Below are 22,335 nucleotides of genomic sequence, written 5' to 3' on the forward strand. Positions count from 1 at the left end.
ACAGCACTACTCTGTTCCCACTCACTTTTGCAGGGTACTCGTGGGAGGAGACTGCATGTCCTTGTCTCTGTCTTCAAGACTTGTGATTGCCTGTGCAAGGTGCATAAACACTCCTCTTTGCTCTGACTGCAAAAGGACTAGACCAGGCCTGGGAAGGGGCTGCTGCAGGGAAGTGCCTGTCCAGCCCAGGCACAGGGCAGTGCTCACACACTCCCAAGCAGCTATGGAGCTCAGTAGGGCAGAGCAGTGTCCGAGCCCTCTAAGCTCAGCAATTATTGGTCTCTCCTGGTTTAAGCCCTTGGAACCAGAGGTGGAGCCTGCTTGAGAGATGGGCATTTGGGGAGCAGCTTACTCCTCCTTTGAGCTACAGCCCAGCCCAGCTGCTACCCACTCCTGCTCCCCACACATGCTGTAGCTGGTGAAGGCACTCACCTCCTTTTTCCCCCTGGTTGGTAAAACACTTTTTTTTTGTACCCCATAAAGCAAAGCTTTGGAGCAAAGGGCTTTTCCTTTTTCTATCTCTCTCCAGCGAGCACTAACAATAGACTCCAGCCTCCTGCTGTTCGGCATGAATATCTCTTTAAGCCCTCTTACCTTGGCCTCAGTTTTGGTTATTCTGTTTAGTTGGCAGATGTTTTGCAGGACATCAGAAAAGAGCATACACATATCAGATGTAGTTTCCTTTGAGGGGTCTTGTTACCTCTGCTAGGGCTCTTCTGTTCGCTTTCAGTGTTGAGATCAAACACCACCCCGGATGGAAATCCTGTGTTCTCTGCAATGCAATGCCTTACATGTATTAATGCATGAGAGAGGCTGCTAGCACACTTGCCAGATCCTTCCATACTCCAGCAAGTCTCTCCTGTAATATCTTCCACAGTCATCATCATTATGCAGCTTAATGAGGAGTAATGATCTGATTTTGAAGCAGTTTAAATCTCTACAGTTACACTGTCTTCTCCTGGATTCGTGGGTGTTCTATCTGTAGGTAAATAAAAGAACCCACTTTTAGACCCATACCTACTGATGTGCTTTAAACTCATCCTCATGATTTACAGCAATGAGCTTTGTAGCAACATTTTCCTGTTCTCTACATCTTTAACGTGGAAAGTCTCTGCTGCTCTCACTCCGTAGCTTAACCTGCAAACTGCTGTAACAGATACCAGCCCTGTGTTTGTGGTGCACCAGTAAATTTTCCTTTGGTAGCTGCTCTCACACTGATGCATTTCACAGCCTCCCTGCCCCTGCCAGCAGTAATGCAGTTCTGATCTCACAGGTCAGCTGGTACCCATCACCTTCCAGCAGCTTGTTGCACCCAGATGTCAGCATAGAGTTTTAAAGCTCTGTAGTAAGCAGAATAAATTGACTTCAGAAATACAATTTTTCACAATTCTCCACCTTTTTAAGGCCCTTATAGTTTTGAGATCCTTGTGTTTTGATACTGCACTTTTACAGGAAGAGTGCATCTGTTTGGAAGCATCCACATCTAAAACGTGCAAATAAAACTGACAAAACAAAAAAGGTGTTCAAACACTTTTTTATTAGTTAAAAAAAAATATTTCCACGATACCTAGAGATCCCAAGTGCCAGTGCAGATGGATGTGAGACACAGACCAGTGAGTCCAACCAAAAGATGCAAAGCAAGTGGGTCGGAAAGCCAGGAGGGAGGTGGGGAAGGACAGACCCCCCGGTACACACCTGCACTTTACTTACAATCAGAGGAGTCTGGCTTACATATATTGTACAGCTCTTTCTGAGGCAAGTGAAAGACTACAGAGCTGAATGTAGTTAGTCTACGGACAGTGGGATTTTCCTGTTGTAGTCAGCTAATATTTCCATGTATGCTCTTGGAATGGTCTCTTTTGACCCAGGATTCCCTAACTTGATGGATCGCCTTCAATTTCACCCTGTGAGAGGAGAGAGACGAGAAAACAGTTAAATATTTCCAGTGGAAAACATATATAAATAAAATTAAGAGAAAAATCAATGCTAATAGTCACCACACAAAAAAAATCATAAACAGCTGCAAAACAATGAGGACCATAAGTGGTGCAGAAAATAACTGAAATACCCATTCCTTCTGGAAAACAGACACACTCCCACTGACCTCCAGGGAAAATGAGGGTGTGAGTTCACAGATGGTGGAAGTTGAGCTAATGTGGGGCCGGGCTGCCACCAGCAGGAGTGTCCTGCTTTCTGCTGCTGGGTCTGCTCCTGCAGCCTGACATGAGCCCTGGTGCAGCCATGGAGTCAGTCACATTAGTGGGGCTCATTTTGGGGACTGGCAGCAAGCAGGGGTGATGGCTAGCAGAGAGTGGTAGGTGCAAGCTGAGACCATGAAAACAGTCTGAGCTTTGGAAAAGCTGAAAAATGTGGGGTTTGGGTGCATGCAGTACCTGTGGAGTGGGCAGACAAAGGCCTTAGGACTAAAACCATAAAGGAAATACTGTGTGAGAAGCATTTGCCCCTTTAAAGCATCTTTGTTGGACAATGTTATTCTTGTTCAAGAGCTGAAAGTGGCCCAAAGACTGACATTTGACCCAGGGCTTCAAAAGGACATTGCAGGTAGAACAGATCAAAAATTAAAAGAGCTAATTTAAATGTAGAAAAATCTATAGAAAAATCTAACTTTTTATCTAAAGCTCTTCTTAAGCATGGCTGCAACCAGGAAAAAGCTGTTTCATGTGATGACAACACTAAAAGAAAGCATTAACTATTATATGTGCACTGTGATAAACTGAGAAAATGATTTGGGCTAATTAAGAGAAAACAGTGTAAGGTCAATATGATCTGGAGAGAGAAAAGAAAAAACAAATCGTAAAACTTAATTGGGCCCCTATAAAGAGATAAAACAAGTTACCTCCCTTTTACCTTGTGTAGGATTTATAGTGAGAGAATTTTGTTTAGTTAGCTAGATAATAGCACCTTTCTTAAAATTTATAGGTAACAAGCAAACATCTGCTGAATGTCTGATTTAACAATATATTATGCTTATAGATAACATTCTTGTTAAGAAATAATGTTTATACTCATGTACCTAACAATGTGTAATGTTTATACTTACGTATAATGAATATTCATGTAGTAGCTGGAAATAAATGTAGAACAACTGTCTTTGGGTGTGACAGGCGTTGGGAGTTGTTGAACCCCTTCCCTGATCACTCAGCGCTGAATTTGCTTTTATCATATAATAAATTCTGATTGGAAATTGCCCGACTGGGTTTTTATTTCTCACAGCACCCACAAAATCAACCCACACCAGACAGCAGTTTACACTCAGTCCAGTCTGTCACTAACAGAAAATAGTTGGTCCCAAAAGAAAGGAATTGGCAAAAGCGAGAACTGATGCACTCAGGTTTTTGTCAAATAACTCAGGAAAGTGGGAATACTGAGGAAACCTCACATGGCAGATCTACAACCACAGGGTGCAAAGGGGAATTCTCCCGGGGAGGGGGGGAAGCAACAACCCAGAAAGAGCCCGTGTGTGGCCCCCAGAACGCGAGGGCCGTGGCAGGCAGGGCCCTGGCACCCCCTTACCTCTGCACCGCCTGTGCCTGGCGCCGGGGCCCCCTCTCCGGCCACCCGGGGCTGCTCCGGCGGCTGCGGCGCTGCCAGGTCCTCCTGCCAAGTCACAAGCAAGACGTTTGTCCTTGCTGCCACATGCAGAGTCATTGCCCTAATGTCAGACAGACCATTCGAGCAGACTGTGCGACAGTGATTGAGCATTACACACCCAAACAAAACACCAGCTTTAATATGCTTGAAATCCACTTTTGTTGTGCACCTCGTTGGAGCAGATATCTGGGAAAAAGCAATTCATTTTCCTACCACCTGGTTTAGGGGCTTCTTCATACAGAAAATCAGTTCTTTTTCTGTTACTGAGACTCTTTCAGCGTGAAGAAATTTGGGAGGAACAAATAAATTTACCTACAGTAAGACTACACCAAGCCTTTCCCCACATTATCTTACTTACCCTAAGCACTTATTGCATAGACTAAAACTAATTTACGATACAGCAGTACTGTGGTGGTGTTAATGTCATGCTTCAGATAAAGTGTCATTATCAAAGGTTTTGTGTTTGAGTTCAAGTATTTACATAAGCATTTTTGGCTCTTTTAGCTACTTGCCTTTTGCATCTTTCAGCTTCCTTTCTAGCCCAAAAGGAAGAGAAAAGGTTTTATTACCAGGCAGTTACTTTAGGTACAATTTGACCAGAGAAGACAAAACCCTGACCGTACTGGACAGAAAGAACAAATGCCCCTGTGTGGAATCAGTCAGTGAGAGCAGGAGGAAGCAGAAGTAGCAGGACTTCTATAGCCCAGCCCCAAATAACCAGGCAACTCAAAATTACTAAGCTTCTCTGTTCCCTTTGAGCACACATGCCCAGCAGTTTCCCTGAATTACTCCTTTCCCAGGTGAAGTCAGGGCTAACACAGAGGGAACCAGAGACACATGTATTACGTAAAGGGAAAGTCAATTTTGCATGGTGGACAGTTATCATTTGAATTTTAACATTTTGAAACACAGGGCCACCACTTTCCCTGGTGCTGCTGTTGATGCAGTATAGATCAAATGTCCCTGCCAAGCCCCCTGTAAACAGAACTTCATGCTCCCATGTGTTTGGGGAACTCCACTCTTAATTTTGACATGTGTCCTCATTTTCCTGTTCAGTCATAAGTGTTCAGTAGGAGAGCACTCCTGCTGTTCTTGGGACTGAATTATGGAAGAAGAGTGCCTACAAAATAAAAAGGGAAAAATACACAGAGTTATATAGATATAAGGTAGAGTCCATGAAAATTTAAGCTGGAAATTGGACTTCAGGTCCATTTGTGGCAGGAAGGGGAGCCAGGAGATGGAAGCACTGCAACCTGCTTGTCCTACCTATAGGCTTCCTGTCCTCCATGTAAGCTACCATGGCATCAATCCACTAAAACCAGAAAACAGCCAAAATATGAGCTGCAGCCCAGTACTGATGTCTATCACAGCTGCAGGCATTGCCTTCGTCTCCCTGCTGAGACTAGAGTTGATTAGTTTTTTTATGGAGAGCACCACACACTGGGGTGTCTCCAGATGAGAAGCACAGAGTGACCACCTTTTCCTAAGGAACACACCCTTAATTTGCACTGCATTGTTGGCCTGAGCTGTTTTAAGTAAGCCCAGGTAACTTAATGACATCAAATTGTGCACATCATGGAAGACAGTTTCTCCCAGCACAGCAGGGACCATGGTTGTTGTGGAGAGGCCACTGCTCTGATGGAGCCACTCAGCCACAGCCTTTCAGAAATGCAACTCCCCTGCAGTCAGCAAACAGCTCACTACTCTGAATTTATGGAGGCTCATCCAGCCTCAGGATCCAGCCTGTGGCTTGAAAAGATTTCATATAAAAAGGACTACGCCTTATAACTCAACAGCACACGTTAGGCCAAAGCGGGTAAAAATAGCCTCAAATTGTATTTTCAAGCTTTACAAGCAGGTTTTTTGGCTGTTAGGTGGAAAGGAAAGAAATCTGCAACGCAAGCTGCTCACAGTAGCTGCAACAGCAGGTGTCTCGTAGGTGTTTTACAGGTGGAGTTACCAGCTGCTGTGTGAAATCGTGAAGGTCAATCAAAGGCAACTGCCGAAGGTGCTGAGCTGCGCTGGGAACACTGGAGGACAGCTCACAGAACACAAGGACAAGTGAGATGCACTCTGTCTTTCTACAGGGTACAACCACCTCCTGCTCCTGTGGGCATGGAGCTCAGCTGTGGTAGATGTGGAAAGAGTCATGGAAAAGGGATACCTTCCTCAGGACCACCCTCAGGACACTGCATCCAAGAGCAACGAATGGGCTTAAGAATCCCTGTTCAGCTATTGTGCTGCTTGTTATATCCCTTAAATTGTGCTCTCCTTGCCAAGACTCTGCTCCAGAAGAATAAAAATCAACCATCTGTTTTTAGAAAGGGAAGCAACCATGTTTCTGGATAGTATTTCTAAACTTTGGTGGAGGAACCAGCACAATTGCAGGATGAAGAGGTGTCAGGCTGTGTTAGGGATGTCGCCTCACAGCCTTTTTCTCACGCGCTTCCCACCATGCCCAGAATAGTGATCCTGAGACGAGGAAGGGCTGCATTCTTCAGCTGGGTGTTAGCTGGCTGAGGATTGCAGTAATTGCTCAGGAAAACAGAGGAGGACCACGTGATGGAAGAGTCTTCACTTTGGATGAAGAGCCAGAGATCCCCGGGTATGAGCTCCAGCTATAACACTGACCCACAGCACAATGCTGGGCAAGAAAGCAAAGGTGAAAATCCAGCTTCTCTGGGGAACAGCAAGAGTTTTGCCATTCCTTTCACTGTTCATCTGCTCATTAAAAGGGACAAGATTTTCTAAGGGAGGGGCATGTTGAAACCATGAAGCAATTAGTAATGGTCCTCCTGCTCTTGAAGTGAAACCAGATTTTGTCCCCTCAGAAGTCATGGGTTGCCTTAGAATAACTATTTTAAATGAAAAAAAAATCAGTTTGCTATGGGCTGTTTTCTTCTATTTTTGGGGGAGAAATTGAATCTTTTTTGCTAGTGAAGAGAGAAGAATTAAGGACTTTAACATAATTGTTACGTGAAACACAAGACCTTAGAATTTCTTAAAGGAATATCATACAAGTTTTTAAATATTTTATGAATAAAAAAATACATTCCCATATAAAATAAATACACTATAGAAGATTTATATATATAAAAAACAATATTTCAATAAGGTATGAAACATAGGTACATATTCAGCTATCACAAATGAAAAACTCGACAAATTAGGATCTGCCATTTATAAAGATATTTCTGTGTAATGTTGAGATCTTAAATAGACTACACTATAGGCACTTGGGTTCAGATACTCTAATATTTTTTTAAACTGATTTGAAACCCCAGAAATATTGAAAAATAATTAATTATAATTTGATTTCTCAGATTTCTTTCCCCCCCCAGGTTCTACAAAATTCCCTTTTCCAGCTTAGCAACTGAGTTGTATGTTCTGAGTCCATATACAAAATGGAATTTATATTTTTATCTATATTATGTTATAAGCCCGTGGGGCTTTTTTGCTTTTCCCAAAAATTCAGACAAAACCAACCTTTTTAGTATTATCTTCCTTATATAACAGAGAAAGCAATCCAATATTGGATGCTGGCATATGACTCACTAGAATCTCAAAAAATTCAGTGGTGAGCAAGAGTTCATTATTATTGTTATTATTATTATTAGGCTGTAAAGCCAGAGAGGTTCAGTGGCAGTCTCATCTGCTACAAATTTAACAACCCCCAATGGGACATCAATTGCATAAGGCAGAGAGGTTCAGCCTCCTGTAGTGCTCTTGACCTTGGGCATTGGAGCAAACACAACAGTACTTGGCAGTATCCCCACTCCACTCCCTCGTAAATCCTCAGGCAACCTGACAGGTCCTATGGACAGGCTGTGCTGTATAGGTTTCAGGCTGAACGTGCTTGGAGTGATGCTGACAGCTCTAAGAGGTCAACTCGTGCCTAAAGTGAGGGGACCTACCAACAGGACAGACAGATGGGCACATAGGAGCCCTGTCCTACCCTGCAAATCCAGATGGAATCTTGCAGTGGCTTTGTTTTCATCCAGCTCACAGCCAGACTCTCACGCTTTCCTGGGACTGCTTATAGAAATAATACATATTTAACAATGTAACCTACAGGATTGTTGTGGTGAAGCAAACACATGGTCTTGCAGACTTTAAGGCTTCACCAGTGCTACTAACTCAGCTATTTTTCATGAGAAAATGTATGCCTGGATGCACTAATGAGACTGAGAACGAAGCACAAAATAAGTGCCTGTAGGCAGAATACCCTGTTCCACACTGCTTTTGCAGTCTCCCTTGCTCCATCAGAGGTGGACGGATACGACGGATACTACTGGGATGCATCACTGCATCAGCCAAGTACAGAGAAGCTTGAATGCCAAGGGGAGGAGTTGCAACTATTTATTCTACTTAATTGTAAGGTAGTTTAGCTGCTGATTTCCCTGCTCCTCTTGCTCAGCAGCTGTGCCCTCCTTGGCCTCTCAAATGCCCTTGGTTGCTCTCTCCTAGTGGCGCTTGCCCTGCCCAGACTAACTTGAACGGGGAGGTCACTCAGTTTCTGCTTCCAATTCCTTCGGTGCGACTGCCTTGGCCTCGGTGGTGTTGCAGGGTGTGAGTGAGCAGAATCAAGACCACGAACGTTCACCTCCAGAGTGTGCAGCTGTTATGAAAGCGATGAGCCCCGGCCTGGGTGCGGCTCATGCACAGGAGATCAGGCGCACAGGGAAACGCTGCGATCCAGCGAACGCACCCAGCGGATGCACATAACTGACAACTGCTCCAATAATTAATGGAGCGAAACAAAAAAAGGATCAAACCCAATTCAAAGTGACAGAGTCATGAGCTGACAGCTAAATCATAAAAACTGACAGGACAAATAGATCTAAGGGGAAGATCTAGGTGGAGGGTGTAGGGAAGCATCATACTGGGGAAATTGTTCCATTCCCTGAAGGACATTTTGTGAGCGTGTGTATTTACGTGCCCTCGTTCCCAGCCACGTGGTGTCTGCATTGCAGCAAGCTCTGTGCTGCGTCATGCAGACGAAGAATTAATCCTCTCCTAAGACAGGGATATGTAGTGGGTGGTTATCTCACTGGAATCTCTTAATGTCCACCCCAGGGATGGGGATGGGTGCAGAGCCACAGAGAGAACACATAAGTGATGGGTTTCATTCCTTTGTGGATCAGGAAAATTGTAGCGAGTTTATAATCTCTTAACTTACATATTTTTTAGTTAATACTTAAAAACTCCCCCAAATCAGTCAATACTTTCCTGTACTCAGTGAGCAGTGACCAGGCCAGTGCCAAAGCCCTGTCAGGCAATGCCAACACTACGCAAGGTTGTTCTCATCTGGTACTTGGCACCCCTCCATAGGCATAGAGTTACTCCAGCCTCATTTCCTTATGAATGGCTCTGAGTGCTCCCACCAAGGACAGCAAGGAGCAGCAGGTTGCCAACTGCCCCATGGGTGTGCACATTTCAGTGCCTGCCATGATCCAACAGCAGGCTGAATTCTTTCCCATGACCCAAGTTACCATGTGATACACCCACAGAACTGAACCAACCCATGGCTGCTGTCATGAGCAAAACTTAACTCGGAATCCTCAGAGTTCCCCTCTCCTGCCGCCCATGCCAGCTGTCAAATGCACGGATTAAATGTCAACAAGCTCTCCATAATTGATATTAATAGTGGGAAAGCTCAGCTGGAGACATGTCTCCTAGGCCACTTGCCTCCCCCAGACCCGAGTCACCCTCCTGCACTGCTCAGTGCCAGGCATTCACACAGATCCCTGGTGCTTTGAACAACACTGGAGACAGCTGAAAACCGAAATAAGGCATTAGCAACTGCTCTGTGCAATTAGAAAAGAGGAGGACAGGACAGAACACAAAGAAGTCTCAGCACTGGGTATAACAGCTCCCTCAAACTTCAGGGGCTGAAAGGCTTGTGTATGACTCCAGGATTGCAAGATGATAACAGTATGTATTCACTGCTTAAATATCTAAAAGCTTTAACTTATCACTCTTAGTGTATCTTCAGTGGGTCTCCCATAGGCATTATAGTGCCTGGTGCTGCTCTTGGCAGACTCTGGATGTATTTCCATTAGCAAACTGTGCAGCACAAGAGGAGCAGATCTGGAGAAAAAGCAGCCGGTGCCCAAGAGCCCAGCACAACTCCTTATATTCCTTTCAGGGCCCTCCCTCAGGAGCAGCTTTGGCTCCAAGGCAATTACCCATCAGCAGCTGGGAGGTGCTCGGTCTGCTCACAGAGCTCAATCTTCTGCGTCTAGCTCTATGATAAAGTATGGTGAGTGAGCATGAATAAAAGATTTGCACTCCTAAGCTGAGCTAAACCAGTAGAATAGATGACCCCTCTTTCAAAGAAACAACCATTTTTTCCTGAATTCCTTTCTCCTGTGACTTTGTCCTGTTTTTCTCATCCTGTTTTTATTCTGCTGCCCACCTCTGCTGTTTGACATGACACCACGATGCTAAGTCCAAAGCAGTCTCCTGGTTCCATTTAGTCTGCCCTTTGGCATGTGACACATCTTAACTTTTTATTTCTTGAATGATCTGCATTTTAACTCTAAGCAGTCAGATCAGCACTCCAATCAATGGAAGATGCCAAAATGATAGTTCAGATGCTTAATGCTTTAACCCTCCAAAACCTCACAGCTCTGTATATTGCCTGCAGTCTGCATAAGCCAGAACCTCTACTAGGGTGAAGGAATCACTGATTTTCTGAGGGACTACGTTCACAAAGATGGAAACAGATAACGTTGACTGATTTGAACTCTGAAATCAGCTGTAAACTGTAGTTGTCAGTCTTTGAGGTGGGGCTCTCACTTCAGAGGAAAGGGGAACAAGATTGCTGCTGCTCAGTCCTTGCTAGAGGGAAGACAGTCCAATACCTGCAGGATGGATTCCTACTGTCAGCAAATTCCTCACTCTTTTGGGTCAATCACCCTGCACCAGGTCAGCTGAAAGGTTGAAGGGGGTATTCTGGCCCCATGGAATTAGGAATCACTGTTTGCTCCTACAGCCCAAACGCTACGGGAATAGAGATTAATTTTATCCCAAGGGCTTAGCAGAACTCCTGTATCTGCCCTTTTCACATGCTTGCAGGAGGACATTTTGCGTCACTCGTAGCTGCTGTTCCCCTCTTTTGTTAGGCTATTCTCCCAGGATTTATACGCTGTGTAGAAGTTTTGTTTCACATCACAATGTGTTTACGCGCAGTTCAGGAAATTAATCAGCCAACTATCTGAACAATTAAAACAATTTTGGCCAGCCTGGCTTTGCTTTGATTCAGGGTTTGGGTTTGTTGTGACTCATCTAGCTCATGTGGCTGTCAACAGCAGTGATCACAGCCCTCTGAAGAGGGGAAAGAGCTGGGCTTACCAAAGAGCTGCCAAGTATTAGCCTCGTGCTGTACAAATGGTTGCTGTTTGTTACCACCCGGGGAAAGCATCTTCTGTAATGGTCAATACCACCTTCATCTAGGGAACTGTTCTGCTCCTTCACATGCCCCTTAATCCCCTCACTTGAAGCAGTTCAGCTTGCCAAATTAAGCTGAAGGACAGAAGATGCCTTGTCTGAATCTGGCTTAATCCGTGCACAATTTGGATCACACGGCCTTTATCAATAAGTGCTTGGATGTTGCCAAAACCAGCAGGAAGCAGAGCAGCAGGGTCAGGCTCTCTGCCCGGACCGGGCTGTGCCTGAATTGCTGCTGCCCTCTGCTGCCCCCGGAGCTGCCGGGGCGGAGGCTGTGTATCCCACCAGCATGCACAGGCGTGAGGGCAAGTGCTGAGCTCCCATGCCTTCACACCCTGCACATCCCAGAGCTCTGACTCCATCCAGGTGCTCACTGCAGCCCAGCCATATTTCTGGTCAAGTTTCTGGGGAAAAATGAAAGACTCTTGCCAGCAGTGCCCACTGATGGGACAAGAGGCAATGGGCACAAATTGATTAAAGTGTCCATCTGAACAGAGGAAAACACTTCTCTCTCTTCCTGTGAGGGTGGTCAAACACTGGCACTGGTTGTTCAGGGATGTTGAGGAGTCTCCATCTGTGGAGATATTCAAAATTCAGTTGAACAGAGTCCTCTCTCATTGACCTTAAGGAGGTTGGACTAGATGATCTCAAGTAGTCCCTTCCAAACTAAATGATTCTGTGACTATATTACGCATTATAGGATAATATTAAATGTTATACAAAAGCAGATATTGCTGCAAACCTTTCACTACATAAGTAAAACCATCACCTGTAAATGTTTGAAGGTATTTTAAGTGAAATCCAAAGGTGACTCTTCCATCCTGCACACCACTGAAGAAACAAACATACCTTTTTTACAACTCCTGTGGTGGCTGCGATGGTCTCTGCTCCTTCTACAGTTTTGTTTGCCACTGTATTCACGCTGGCTACTACAGCCTCTCCCACCACATTGGCCTGCTCTTTGGTCTTCTCAGCAACTGGGGGTTTAAGAAAAGCAGAAAGTCAGTGAGCTAGACACTGCCAAAAGGCTGCAAAATTCCCTGGGACAATAACATGAATGTACTGAGGTAAAAGAAGAAATTGGCCCTCGTGTAGTCCTTGTTTGGATTTTTTTAGATGAGATCACGTCTGAATTTACATTATGTATGTGAGGGTTTTTGTCTGACTCAAAATGCTGTTCAGAGAGCAGCACTGCAGCCTATCAGTCATTGTGGGAAACTGCAGAATGAAAAATTCACTGTCAAATACTAAGAGACAATAGTGCAAATAAGGTATTTTGCATTGTAGACTGTGCATGACCTCTTTCTGGGTACCTTCTGTTTGATTTAATACTCCTGGGTAGAAAAAAAATAATCATTATGAAATTCTCCAGGGAAAGGATCCATTTATCTCCCTTCAAGGTAGTCCACATGGCTGCTCTGCCTTGGAGCTTGGGTCCTAGAAGGAACCCTCTGGGTTCTTGATTCTGTGACTGCCTGACAGGAGTCTCCCAAAGACCACAGTTTTGGCCCGACAGGAACTGATGCAAGCAAATCCTCTCTGCATGCTGGGCAGCACACTTGACATTGTGAAATGTCTAAATTGCTGTGAATCATCCCAGTCTGCCAAGTAACCTTCATTAGATTTTTTGACCCGCTCTACTGATCAAATATTTTCTCCCATCTGTGTGCACTGCAAATGCCAAACCCTGAACCATTGCTCCTGGCAAGCATCCTCCATTCATCACCTGGAAGGTCACACGTATCAGTGGTGTCCCCCACAGACCTCCCATTTGGCAAACCACCACAGATTCCCACATCTCTCTCAGGGCTGTGCTCTTACCTGAGGTCACACTTTGCACCACGCCTTCCTTGGTTTTGGTGCCTGTGAAAGGAAACACAGTCCATCAGTGCTACCTGGCTAAGAAACCTGTCATTTCTGGACACATACCGCTTTTTGTTCTTACAAAGTGCAGTAGGGAGCTATAGTGCTGCTGGTACCTCCTGCTCAGACACAAGCCATTTGTAGAGCCAGAAAAGGGGACCAGCTTCCCTCCCCAATAAAGTCAATAAGTACCTTTGTGCTGAGAGTTGGAGAACTTCAACAACAAATTCTCTGGAGATGTCTAGACCTGAAAAATTTTGACTATGTCATGCTGAACTATGAAAAATTGTCCCTGGAATATTTCCAAAATTAAAAGAACAGTTAAATAGTGGTAAATCAATGTTAAGCTAATTGTAAAAATGACTGTATATTAAATCACCTGGTAAAATCTCACCTACTTCAGTCTTGCAAGACAAGGAGTCACATCTGTGACTCTCTCCTGCCTTTCAGCAGAATCCTTGGTTGCAATAGTCATTTAAAATCTAATTCTATATCACAAGTAAAGACTTGAGAATCTTAAAGCTGAATTTACAGAACAACCACCCACCTACTACATACCTACTAACTAGATTCCCATTTTGGTGCCTCAGCCTAGGCTGTAAGTGCCTGCTCACAGCGATACACAGAATGCAGATGGTTTTATCTCAAATTATGAAAGTACACCATATGTATACTTACATTGTAATTTATCTCGCTGTTCTCAAGGCAGAAAAGCTAACAGGATGTGAAGGCATTCAGTTTGCAACACAAATACCCCTAAGGAATAATTAATCTCTGTGATTTTCCTCCACGTTTCAAGTGACCAGCTATATATCCCTTCTACCTTTTTACTGCAGCAGATAAGCTAAATCATATGGTAGATGGGCAGCCCCCACAGTAACTACGTGCTTTACACATTGAAAAAATAAAGGATCAAATTTATCGCTGTTACAATTTAAAAGAACACATGCCAAAACATTCCACTGGTCTCACTTTACTGTATTTTGTAAATTATCTGCACCTAAACAGGCTCTCTTCAAATTTCCCATACTGATACAGCAAAAGGATTTCTATGGCCAACCATCAAAATGATAAAAATAGAGAACCAGGCAGATCTTTGACTCCATGGAAGTGCAGCATCCACGGGTGCGGTGGGAGAAACCAGCTACAAACCACATCTCGTTCTCATTAGCAGCCTGAGAAGTGAAACAGGTGCAGTGCCCTGATAACAACAGATCCAGCCCAGCTCTGTTCTGCCTGACACATGTTACGTATTATTGGATGTTAGTCTCGATTGTTAACTTATTTTGGTGGTTGTAATTGTCGCCCGGGGCAGAACAAAACTGTTCTACTACAATATGCCCTCAACATTTCACTCCACCCTCCTGAACTGTGTTAAAACTGGAGATGAAATATTTGTACTTTATTATACTCGTTAGTGCTGTAAACTGCAGTTCCTAGTGGTGCACGTGATACATGTGCACTGCTGTGAGCTGGATTTAATAATGATGCCCGTGATACACAAATGTGAGCAAAAGCACAGCAGCAAGCAGAGCAAGTGCAAGTCTCAAGCCATGAGTGTGAGCTCCTGAGTGGGCCAAACACACACTGTTCGTTTCAGACACCATTGTGCTCTGGTTTCCCTCCCAGTGCTTCTCCTATGAAACACTGCCACAGTACTAATCTGACACACAAGATGGTCTCATGTCAGACACAGATGTTCAAGCATAGCCCTTCTTTGTTGTTTTTTGGTCAAAGAACAGTTGATAGGTAAGCAAAGTAGATGATTTGCTGTACTAGCCTTCCATGTGTTTCAGTTGTGCAGTAAACACCCTCAGTGAGACTTCTGTCTTCTATATATTTTTTACCAGACTTTTAAGGTGACTATCGGGGCTCAATTCTTTTACGGGGGAAGGGGAGTGGTTGGAGACTATATCTGCTGATCAAAAACAGTTCCAGAAAGGAGGGCTGCAGACAGAAGAAAAACATCCGAATCCCTTTTGCCACAGAAGCAGTGTCATTGGGAAGAGTCCCTGCTGCAGCCCGGGAGAGCTCGCCTCACGTTCCCGGCCCGGCCACACCCGATGACTCAGGCTCACATCCATTATGCACCGCATGAAACCTGACCTTCCGGCGCACGCTCCTGCCAGCAACCCGCATCTGTTGAATCAGAAAGCAATCACCTGATGCTCAATCTCATTTCGCTCATTAGCCCTTGCCTGCAGCTTCTGTACACAGAATTGAAAGTTCATGCATCCTGCCTCTTCTGAGTGCTGTGAGTCATCTGTAAGAGCTTTGGTACGGCAAGGGTGGGACTGAGGTGGTGGGAGAAGGTTTAGAGTAGAAAGGGATATTATGATGGGCATTAAGTCCTGCAGGAGTCACTTGGTTTAAGTAGAGCTTGGTGCGTTGGGGCTTTCTGCGACACACACAGTCGAAAATCTTCCTGGAAAACTAGAAGTGCCTTCTTTGTTGAGGCTTACTGAATTATAGCATTAAACAGTACTTATGACCTTATACTCAATACTCTGATGCAGCTTTGCATTAAATTCATTCATTAACTGCAGCATCATTTATCCCCCTTTTTAAACCAAACAAAAAAAGACAGCCCATTGAACCAACTGCTGAATCCCTGCTAACTGTGAGGGATCCCCTGCCACTTTGGTGTACCCAGAGGCTGTCACAAGTTGCAGAGCAGTCTGTGATTCTGCTAAGTGCAAAGGTGACCCATGCTACAGGATTTCTCCTCTTTTCATGGTCCCTCTTCTCTATCCTGTCTGTTCAGGAAGCCACACGAAGGGGCAGGAGCACCCCACGCCCTGACTGCCCCGGCGATGGCAGCACCTCGGGCCGGCCCGGCTGTGAACCGCATTGCAGTGCCAGCACAGGAGGAGGCATCTCCTCTCTGCCATGGCTCCTGGAGGCTGAACCTGCTTGGACCAGAGGGAGGGACAAGCTGGCCACAGTGCCCCAGTGATACTGTTTGCTCCAGGCAGGTGCCTCTGAACGAGCATTGTTTTTCTTCCCCTGGGCAGCAGCAAGTGACTCACCAGATGTGGGGGTTGTGCCCAGACACCTGGAATCCTCCTTGGAGAGTCAACAATGAGTTAGCACAAACCTGAATAAAAGTCAGGGATCCACTTCATCCATCCTAGGCTATGGAGATTTTCCTCCCTTTCCTGATGTTCTGAAAAGACCCTCAAGGTTTGAGGCAGTATTGTTTTCTCCTAGCATCCAAAAATTCAAGTTTTGTCACCTAATGCTCTAGATGAAGCTGCTGAGATAGGGCTCTGCAAGGGAAGGAGCAGGGAAAGAACAGTTCAGGTCTGCGATTTACCCTTCACATGGCACAGAGTGATAAAAGGCAGCATGAACGACATTCCAGTTTTAACAGATATACCATGCCTCCACCTTCCCCGGTAATTAAAAAACCTGATTTTCTGAGCTAATCAGCATCTGGCCTTGACTTTTCCTGCCTGTGAAAGACTGAATTTTCCCCAAAGGGCTGAGCTTCCCCTAGTGTGCAACAGGAACTGAATCAGCCCAAGGCAAAGCCCTGTGCAGTGCATGGCAGGGCAGGAACTGGCACTATACCACCAAACCAAACCAAACCAAAAAAAGGAGAAAGCACTTAATTTTCACCTTGATCCTTATTTGATCCTCATTCAGAGATTAAGGTTTTAAGGCTTTTTAGTTTTAGACTTAGAGAAAACTTTATTGAATGGTTAGAATCTCATAAAGAGACTCTGTACCTGAAAAGCAGGTCACAGTATGGAGGTGTACAACGTGACTGAACAGAGATGTGAGGAATTGTGTATAAAAACTCTGAATAACCCTGACATGACTCAAATCTGGAAGCAGGTGGAGCAGTAGTGATGCCACAATGTGACATCCATACGTGACATTTCACTGGCTGGTGTTTCAGTTACTGTCGTTAGTTTGTTTATAGGGATGCTGCTTACCTTTTTTCTTGTGAGTCAGCTTCAAATTGAAATGTGAACTTTTACATCCATTCATTTCCAGCATGCCAATAGTTAAGTATTTAAAAATTCAGGATGAAGACATTACCAGACCTGCTACATACAAATTTTATATTCATTTATAATGTACAAATATATGTCTGTAGCTATTTGCAATAGAGCTGTTTTAAATACAGTAGCTAAGTATAGCTGTGGATGTTGCAGTATGATAGCAGGAAGAACGTGCACATAAACTTTCCAACTAAAATAAACCCTCTTTCCCACATCTAGCAAAAATGAAAAGCTGTGTGAAACACAGTAATCAGCAGCAAGGTAATCAGTCTTGGGAACCTAAGACTCTGTAGATTTTGTATTATCTCGAATATCTGACCATCCAGCCATATAATTGCATTTGCTAGATAGTGAAGATAGTGGTTTTCGAGGGTGACCTTGAAAGGAGAGGTTTCTGAAACAGCCCATTAACTGTGAGAGAGGTCTCTAAGACAGGACATCAGGCGTGCTGTTTCCCAGATCCTATTCTTTGGGCAAAAGGAATTTGGGCGTCTCTTGTAAAGCAAGATTAGTGTGTGCATGGGCAACGAAATAGGTTGGTGAACAAGAGAAGGATTTCAGGATAAAACAGTTTGTTTGTGGGGAAACAGATGCATCCTGCAATCCCCTCTTACTAACACTGCTGGCTCCTCTCAGGGACCTCCTCAGCGTGTCTCAGTGTGGAGGTGAGGTGGAGACCAGCAGGGCTCAGATGCTTGAAGAGTGTCTGACTCACCCTGCAAACAATCAGTGACCGGTCTAACAGAAACCTTACACCTGAGCATCTGCTCCTCAACATTACATTCCTTCTGCCTCCCCTATAGTAGTGATCGTTTCTATGTCTAATTTACAGCTGGGGAAACTGAGGCATGGGGAGGCTGTGGCACCCCAGGTTTACAAAGCAGCTCTGTGTAGAGCTGAGGATGTTATCCAGCTCTCCTTGCTATTCATTCCCAAGCTCCAGACACAATATAATTTCCCCAGACTTTCTCGGAGACAATCTATGCAGCTGTTCATGCTCAAATGTAGATTCAAACTAGTTCTCTCTTACCTACATACATTACCCCTTCTTTAGTCTTCTCCGCAGCCTCTGTCACTCCCTGCTTGGTCTTTTCTGCAGCAGCCACCACACCTTCTTTAGCGATGGAGAAACCTTTCTTAAAGACATCCATTCTTGTTGCTTGTTAAGGTATTATCTGGGATGATCTGAACGAGGGACAGCAGCAAAAAGCACCTCAAGGCTGGGACTGCGAACTGCAGCCTTACCCTCGGCAGATACTCTGTTTCTCTGCCAGGCTCTGCCTTAGCTCTCGCTCCTCCGCTGGATGAAGGCAGTGTGGCAAACCTCACAGCCCTTGCTGGCTCTTATTGATGAAGTGTGCTGCAGTGTAGCCAATGCCTGTGTGCAGCTGATACTGAAATATTAATGATATGGATCTGCTTGGGAAGCTTTAAGAAGGGAGGGGGAGAGGAAGACAACGACAGCAGTAGGTAAGGGACTGACTGGAAAATTTCCAGACAGATAGAGCTTTTAAAATATGCTGCAATGCTCTCACTCAAGGATGCTCTCATGTGAAGAGGGAGACTGTTTATCTGGAGAGCTGAGTTCCTGAAAGGGCATCTTCCCGAGGCTGCAGCAGGAGCCAAACAACAGCTCTCATGGGTCCCTAGAGGGTGGAGGGCATATAAAGCTGCTACCACATGTGGCAAACAAACAGGGTCAAAGTTCTGTGGTCTGGCAGTTACCAGAACCCACCCTGCACAAAATGGTAACGACAACATTATTTCTAGTAAATACTGAGAGAAAAAGGAACCAGCTACAGCTTGGTGGCTCTGGTGAAGGGAGCTAGAGGTCCCACTTGCCATGTTTGTCAAGTGTGAAGGCTCTCAGTATAAATTGTGGAATTGCTCAGCTGTACATCCCATTACAACGGTTCATTTCTGAAAAATCAGATGCCTGTTGGGGGAAATCCTGTTTCCTATTTGTTTCTCTGAGTTGCTGCAGACAGAGCTCTGCTCTGCCGCCGCACAGCCAGACGACGTTTCACGCCGACGTCAGAGGCCTGTGCTGCAGAGCACAGCGGGGCAGGAACACACCCAGCACAGAACTGACTGGGCAAATCTTACAGCTTGCATAGAGGATCCATCCAGCCTCCAGGCCTTGCTAGGAAAAGATACAAACCCACAATAACTAATCACAGCTGGATATCCTAATGTGCTTGCAGTTAAACTCTAGTTAAGTTGTTCTCTGAAGTAGATGCTGAGTGGCCCAAATCAGCTATTGTCCCAATAGCAAACCAAAATTCAGTGCTAGCACCTGTGAAAGCAATTGCTGGTGCAGCAAGGTGATTTTTAATTAGTTTATTTTTAATAGTGCCATATGTGAAACTACGGAAGCCATGAATCCTCATCCTCTGAGCCCAAACCCTGACCTGCTTTGGCTGCTTCTCCTCACCAGGCAAACAGAATATGAAATTCAGAGGCTGAGCTGCATTATGAGAGGGTAGCACACAGTAATGTCATGAAGTGCAGTGCTCTGTAAGCCACTGCTGCCACAAGTTTTAAGCCTGGAAGTCTCAGATGGGCAATGACTACACAGAAAAGAAAAAGGTCTGAATAAAAAATGGCATATCTGTGTGTACATGCAGACATGTAGACAAACAGAGTTCTTACTGTGGAACTAAGAATAGTTCTGCAGTTTTTGGGAGTGGGTTTTTTTACCCTATACTGAAACAACTGAAAAACTGCTGATCTGGAAAGTAATATATAGATTTCTTAATCTTTTTTCTTACAATTAAGTCTCCGTACTTATAAATGAAGAAAAATTTTCCATTTGAATGTAGAGGAGCCAAATCTCTGTCACACTAACTAATTTATCAGTTGTTAATTAAAAAAAGTGCAAGATTGAGAAGAAGGCCAGCACAGCATACCAATTATTATAGGAGCTCACACTGTTGCAGATTGTTGCAGGAAGAAGTGAAAAAAGGCTTTTCTCACCATCCTTCAAAACTCCCCTTAGGTGGCTGGTGCCATGGCTGGTGTTTGTTTCTGCTCCCAGGGTGCACATAAACTGAAGGTATCTGCATCTTATTGTGCCATACAAGCAGTGGTTTAGCCAAGCTGCTCTTGGAGCCAGTTGCTAAACTGCCATTGATTTCATCAGGCACAGGGCAGGAGCCTTGTTTTAGCTACATTTGGTAAAAAAATGAATTTACGGCCTTTGGGAATTGATACAGGGACCATTTACTTTTTCATCAGGTTTTCAAAGACCGTTAAAGCAGAGCACAGACCTTCCCAGGGTTATGGGTTTTACTGGTATTTTTACTTGAGAATGCCAAGGCTGATAAGGCTGGGTGAGAAGTGTATTTTGATTTCGTTCAGCTATTGTTCTGTCACTGTGATTTGTACAATTGAATTCTACATATTTTGCATTGCTATAAAAGGTAACAAACACATGAAATATCAAGTCATCCTGGGATGTGAAACATGAATCATCACCAGATTGAATTAGCCAATACTCAAGTGGGATACTCCTTTCCTGCCTTCTCCTCTCCCGATGACCTTCAGAAAGGGTTCACAAGAGGCATTTAAATGCTGTTGGATCCCTCCCAAGGAAGCAGGCAGTTTGCACAGGCATTGTTTTACCTTGAAACCTTTTTAGGAAAACTCTGGACTCAAGACAACATCGTAGATGATCTATATAGGGCAAGCATCCATAGTGGCTCCTGAACATTTGCCACCTCAATGCAACTGCATTACCCTATTTCTCTCTAAGCAGAGAATTCAGTCCCAGTTTGTTGCCAATCCTGGCTCAGGTAGATCTAACTACAGGATAAGGTAAGCAACCAGATTTTGTGCTTGGTAAGTTTGCCCCTTGCATCAGATCATATAATCAGCAGCTAAAGAGAAGGTCCTCCAGCTGGCAATTCAGAGACCCTAAGTTCCTATCTCACCTGGCAGCAACCGCTTTTTCTCTGTTATCTGCCTTGTGACATTGGGGAGATGCCAGTTAAGCTACACATTAAGTTCCCTTTATTTTTATTATGATTGAATATAATTCATATCACTGTAAACAAATTCGTATCTCAAAAACATGTGACTGTTCTGCATAATACCGAAAGAAAGCCTTGTCTTGACTTGTGCAATGACAAACCATCCAGCAATTCTGGAATGTGGGCAAGAGAATTCTAACTCAAGTCTACCTATTCCCCAAAGCACTGATGCAAGGGAGAGAAAAGAATGCAAAGCAGAAATCGAGATTCCCTGTCCTCTACTGTCTTTTTGCGTCTGCAACAGATTAAAACAGGATTTTACTGAATTTGTGTCTCTTCCTTCTTGAGTTTTCCCAGTTGCAAGCTACTCCACATGCAAAACCTTAACCTTGTCCTTTAATGATGAACTCATGCTGGAGAGTAACAGCTGACAAAGTCATTTTGCTGGATGAAAGGAAAGTGATTTGGTCATATTCCATTGAAGTATTTAAATGGTGTATGATGCTGTTTGAAAGACAAGTAAGGAAAGGAAAGGAAAGACAGACTGCTTTGGTGGCTGGTAAATATCCTTTGTTCAGGAAGTTTTTGCATGAAGAATAATATTAACATTAACAGGATCAAACCTTGCTCTACATAAACAGAACTCCTTCCTCTTTCAATTTATGAAAACTTCAAAATGCAGAAAGAACCATCTCAGATCATTCATTTTCATGCCCCAACAAAAACAGGCAGTTGTCTGACATCTTCTTGGCAAACAGTTTAGGACTTGAATCTCTGCATGTACGTCTGCATAGTTAATGAGTTAATTTCCTCTGCCAGGGAACGAATAGCCCAGGGATGAGCCATTTTTCAGGCGCACCCACAGCGTGCAGAGAGCTGCCAGGACAGCAGCCTTTCGTGACTGATCTCTGCTGTTCAATACCACTGACAGCTTCTGAGCAAACTATTAAAAATATAGGCAACAAAAATTCATCTTCTTCCTCTGATGGACAGACCAGGGAAAGGAATCGCTCCCTAGCCCAGCAGCCCCCCTCCTGACACTCCTCTCCTGTGCTCCTCTGCCCCAGAGCAGCTGCAGACGCACAGGAGTGCACCAGCAGCAAGCAAGGGATGAGACAGCGTTTTCCAGATCTAAACCCCAGTGCCTAATGAGAAGTTATCCCCTTGCTGTGCACCTATCAACAAAACTGTCTTACTCATCTTCCCAGACATAAATCCTTTCAGTTATTCAGTCTGCTTCAGAGATTTGGAGCTGGGATATATGAATCTAAAGCAATGTTTGCTTATTAAAATAATTCCATATTCGCTTGGCTTTTTAAAACTTTTTTTCCAAGCTTTTTTTTTTTCCTTTTAAGTACACTGATTTGGAATTTAAGTGTATAATTAAGCTCATTATAGAGTAGGCAGTGAAACTGGAAAGACACAAA

General features: G+C 44.3%; 1 protein-coding gene across 1 annotated transcript; it reads right to left on the reverse strand.

Moving 5' to 3' along the window:
- Positions 1 to 1,519: 1,519 nt before the first annotated feature.
- Positions 1,520 to 18,339, reverse strand: SNCG (synuclein gamma). Its single transcript, XM_032694703.1, has 5 exons — positions 17,968 to 18,339; positions 12,886 to 12,927; positions 11,914 to 12,041; positions 3,535 to 3,618; positions 1,520 to 1,904 (listed from the first exon to the last, which is right to left on the reverse strand). Exons 1-5 carry the CDS (start codon positions 18,086 to 18,088, stop codon positions 1,875 to 1,877), a joined length of 405 nt encoding a protein of 134 aa, XP_032550594.1. The 5' UTR covers positions 18,089 to 18,339; the 3' UTR covers positions 1,520 to 1,874.
- Between the last annotated feature and the right edge of the window lie 3,996 nt (positions 18,340 to 22,335).

Source organism: Chiroxiphia lanceolata, chromosome 8 (genome assembly GCF_009829145.1).
Source record: "Chiroxiphia lanceolata isolate bChiLan1 chromosome 8, bChiLan1.pri, whole genome shotgun sequence".
NCBI lineage: Eukaryota > Metazoa > Chordata > Aves > Passeriformes > Pipridae > Chiroxiphia > Chiroxiphia lanceolata.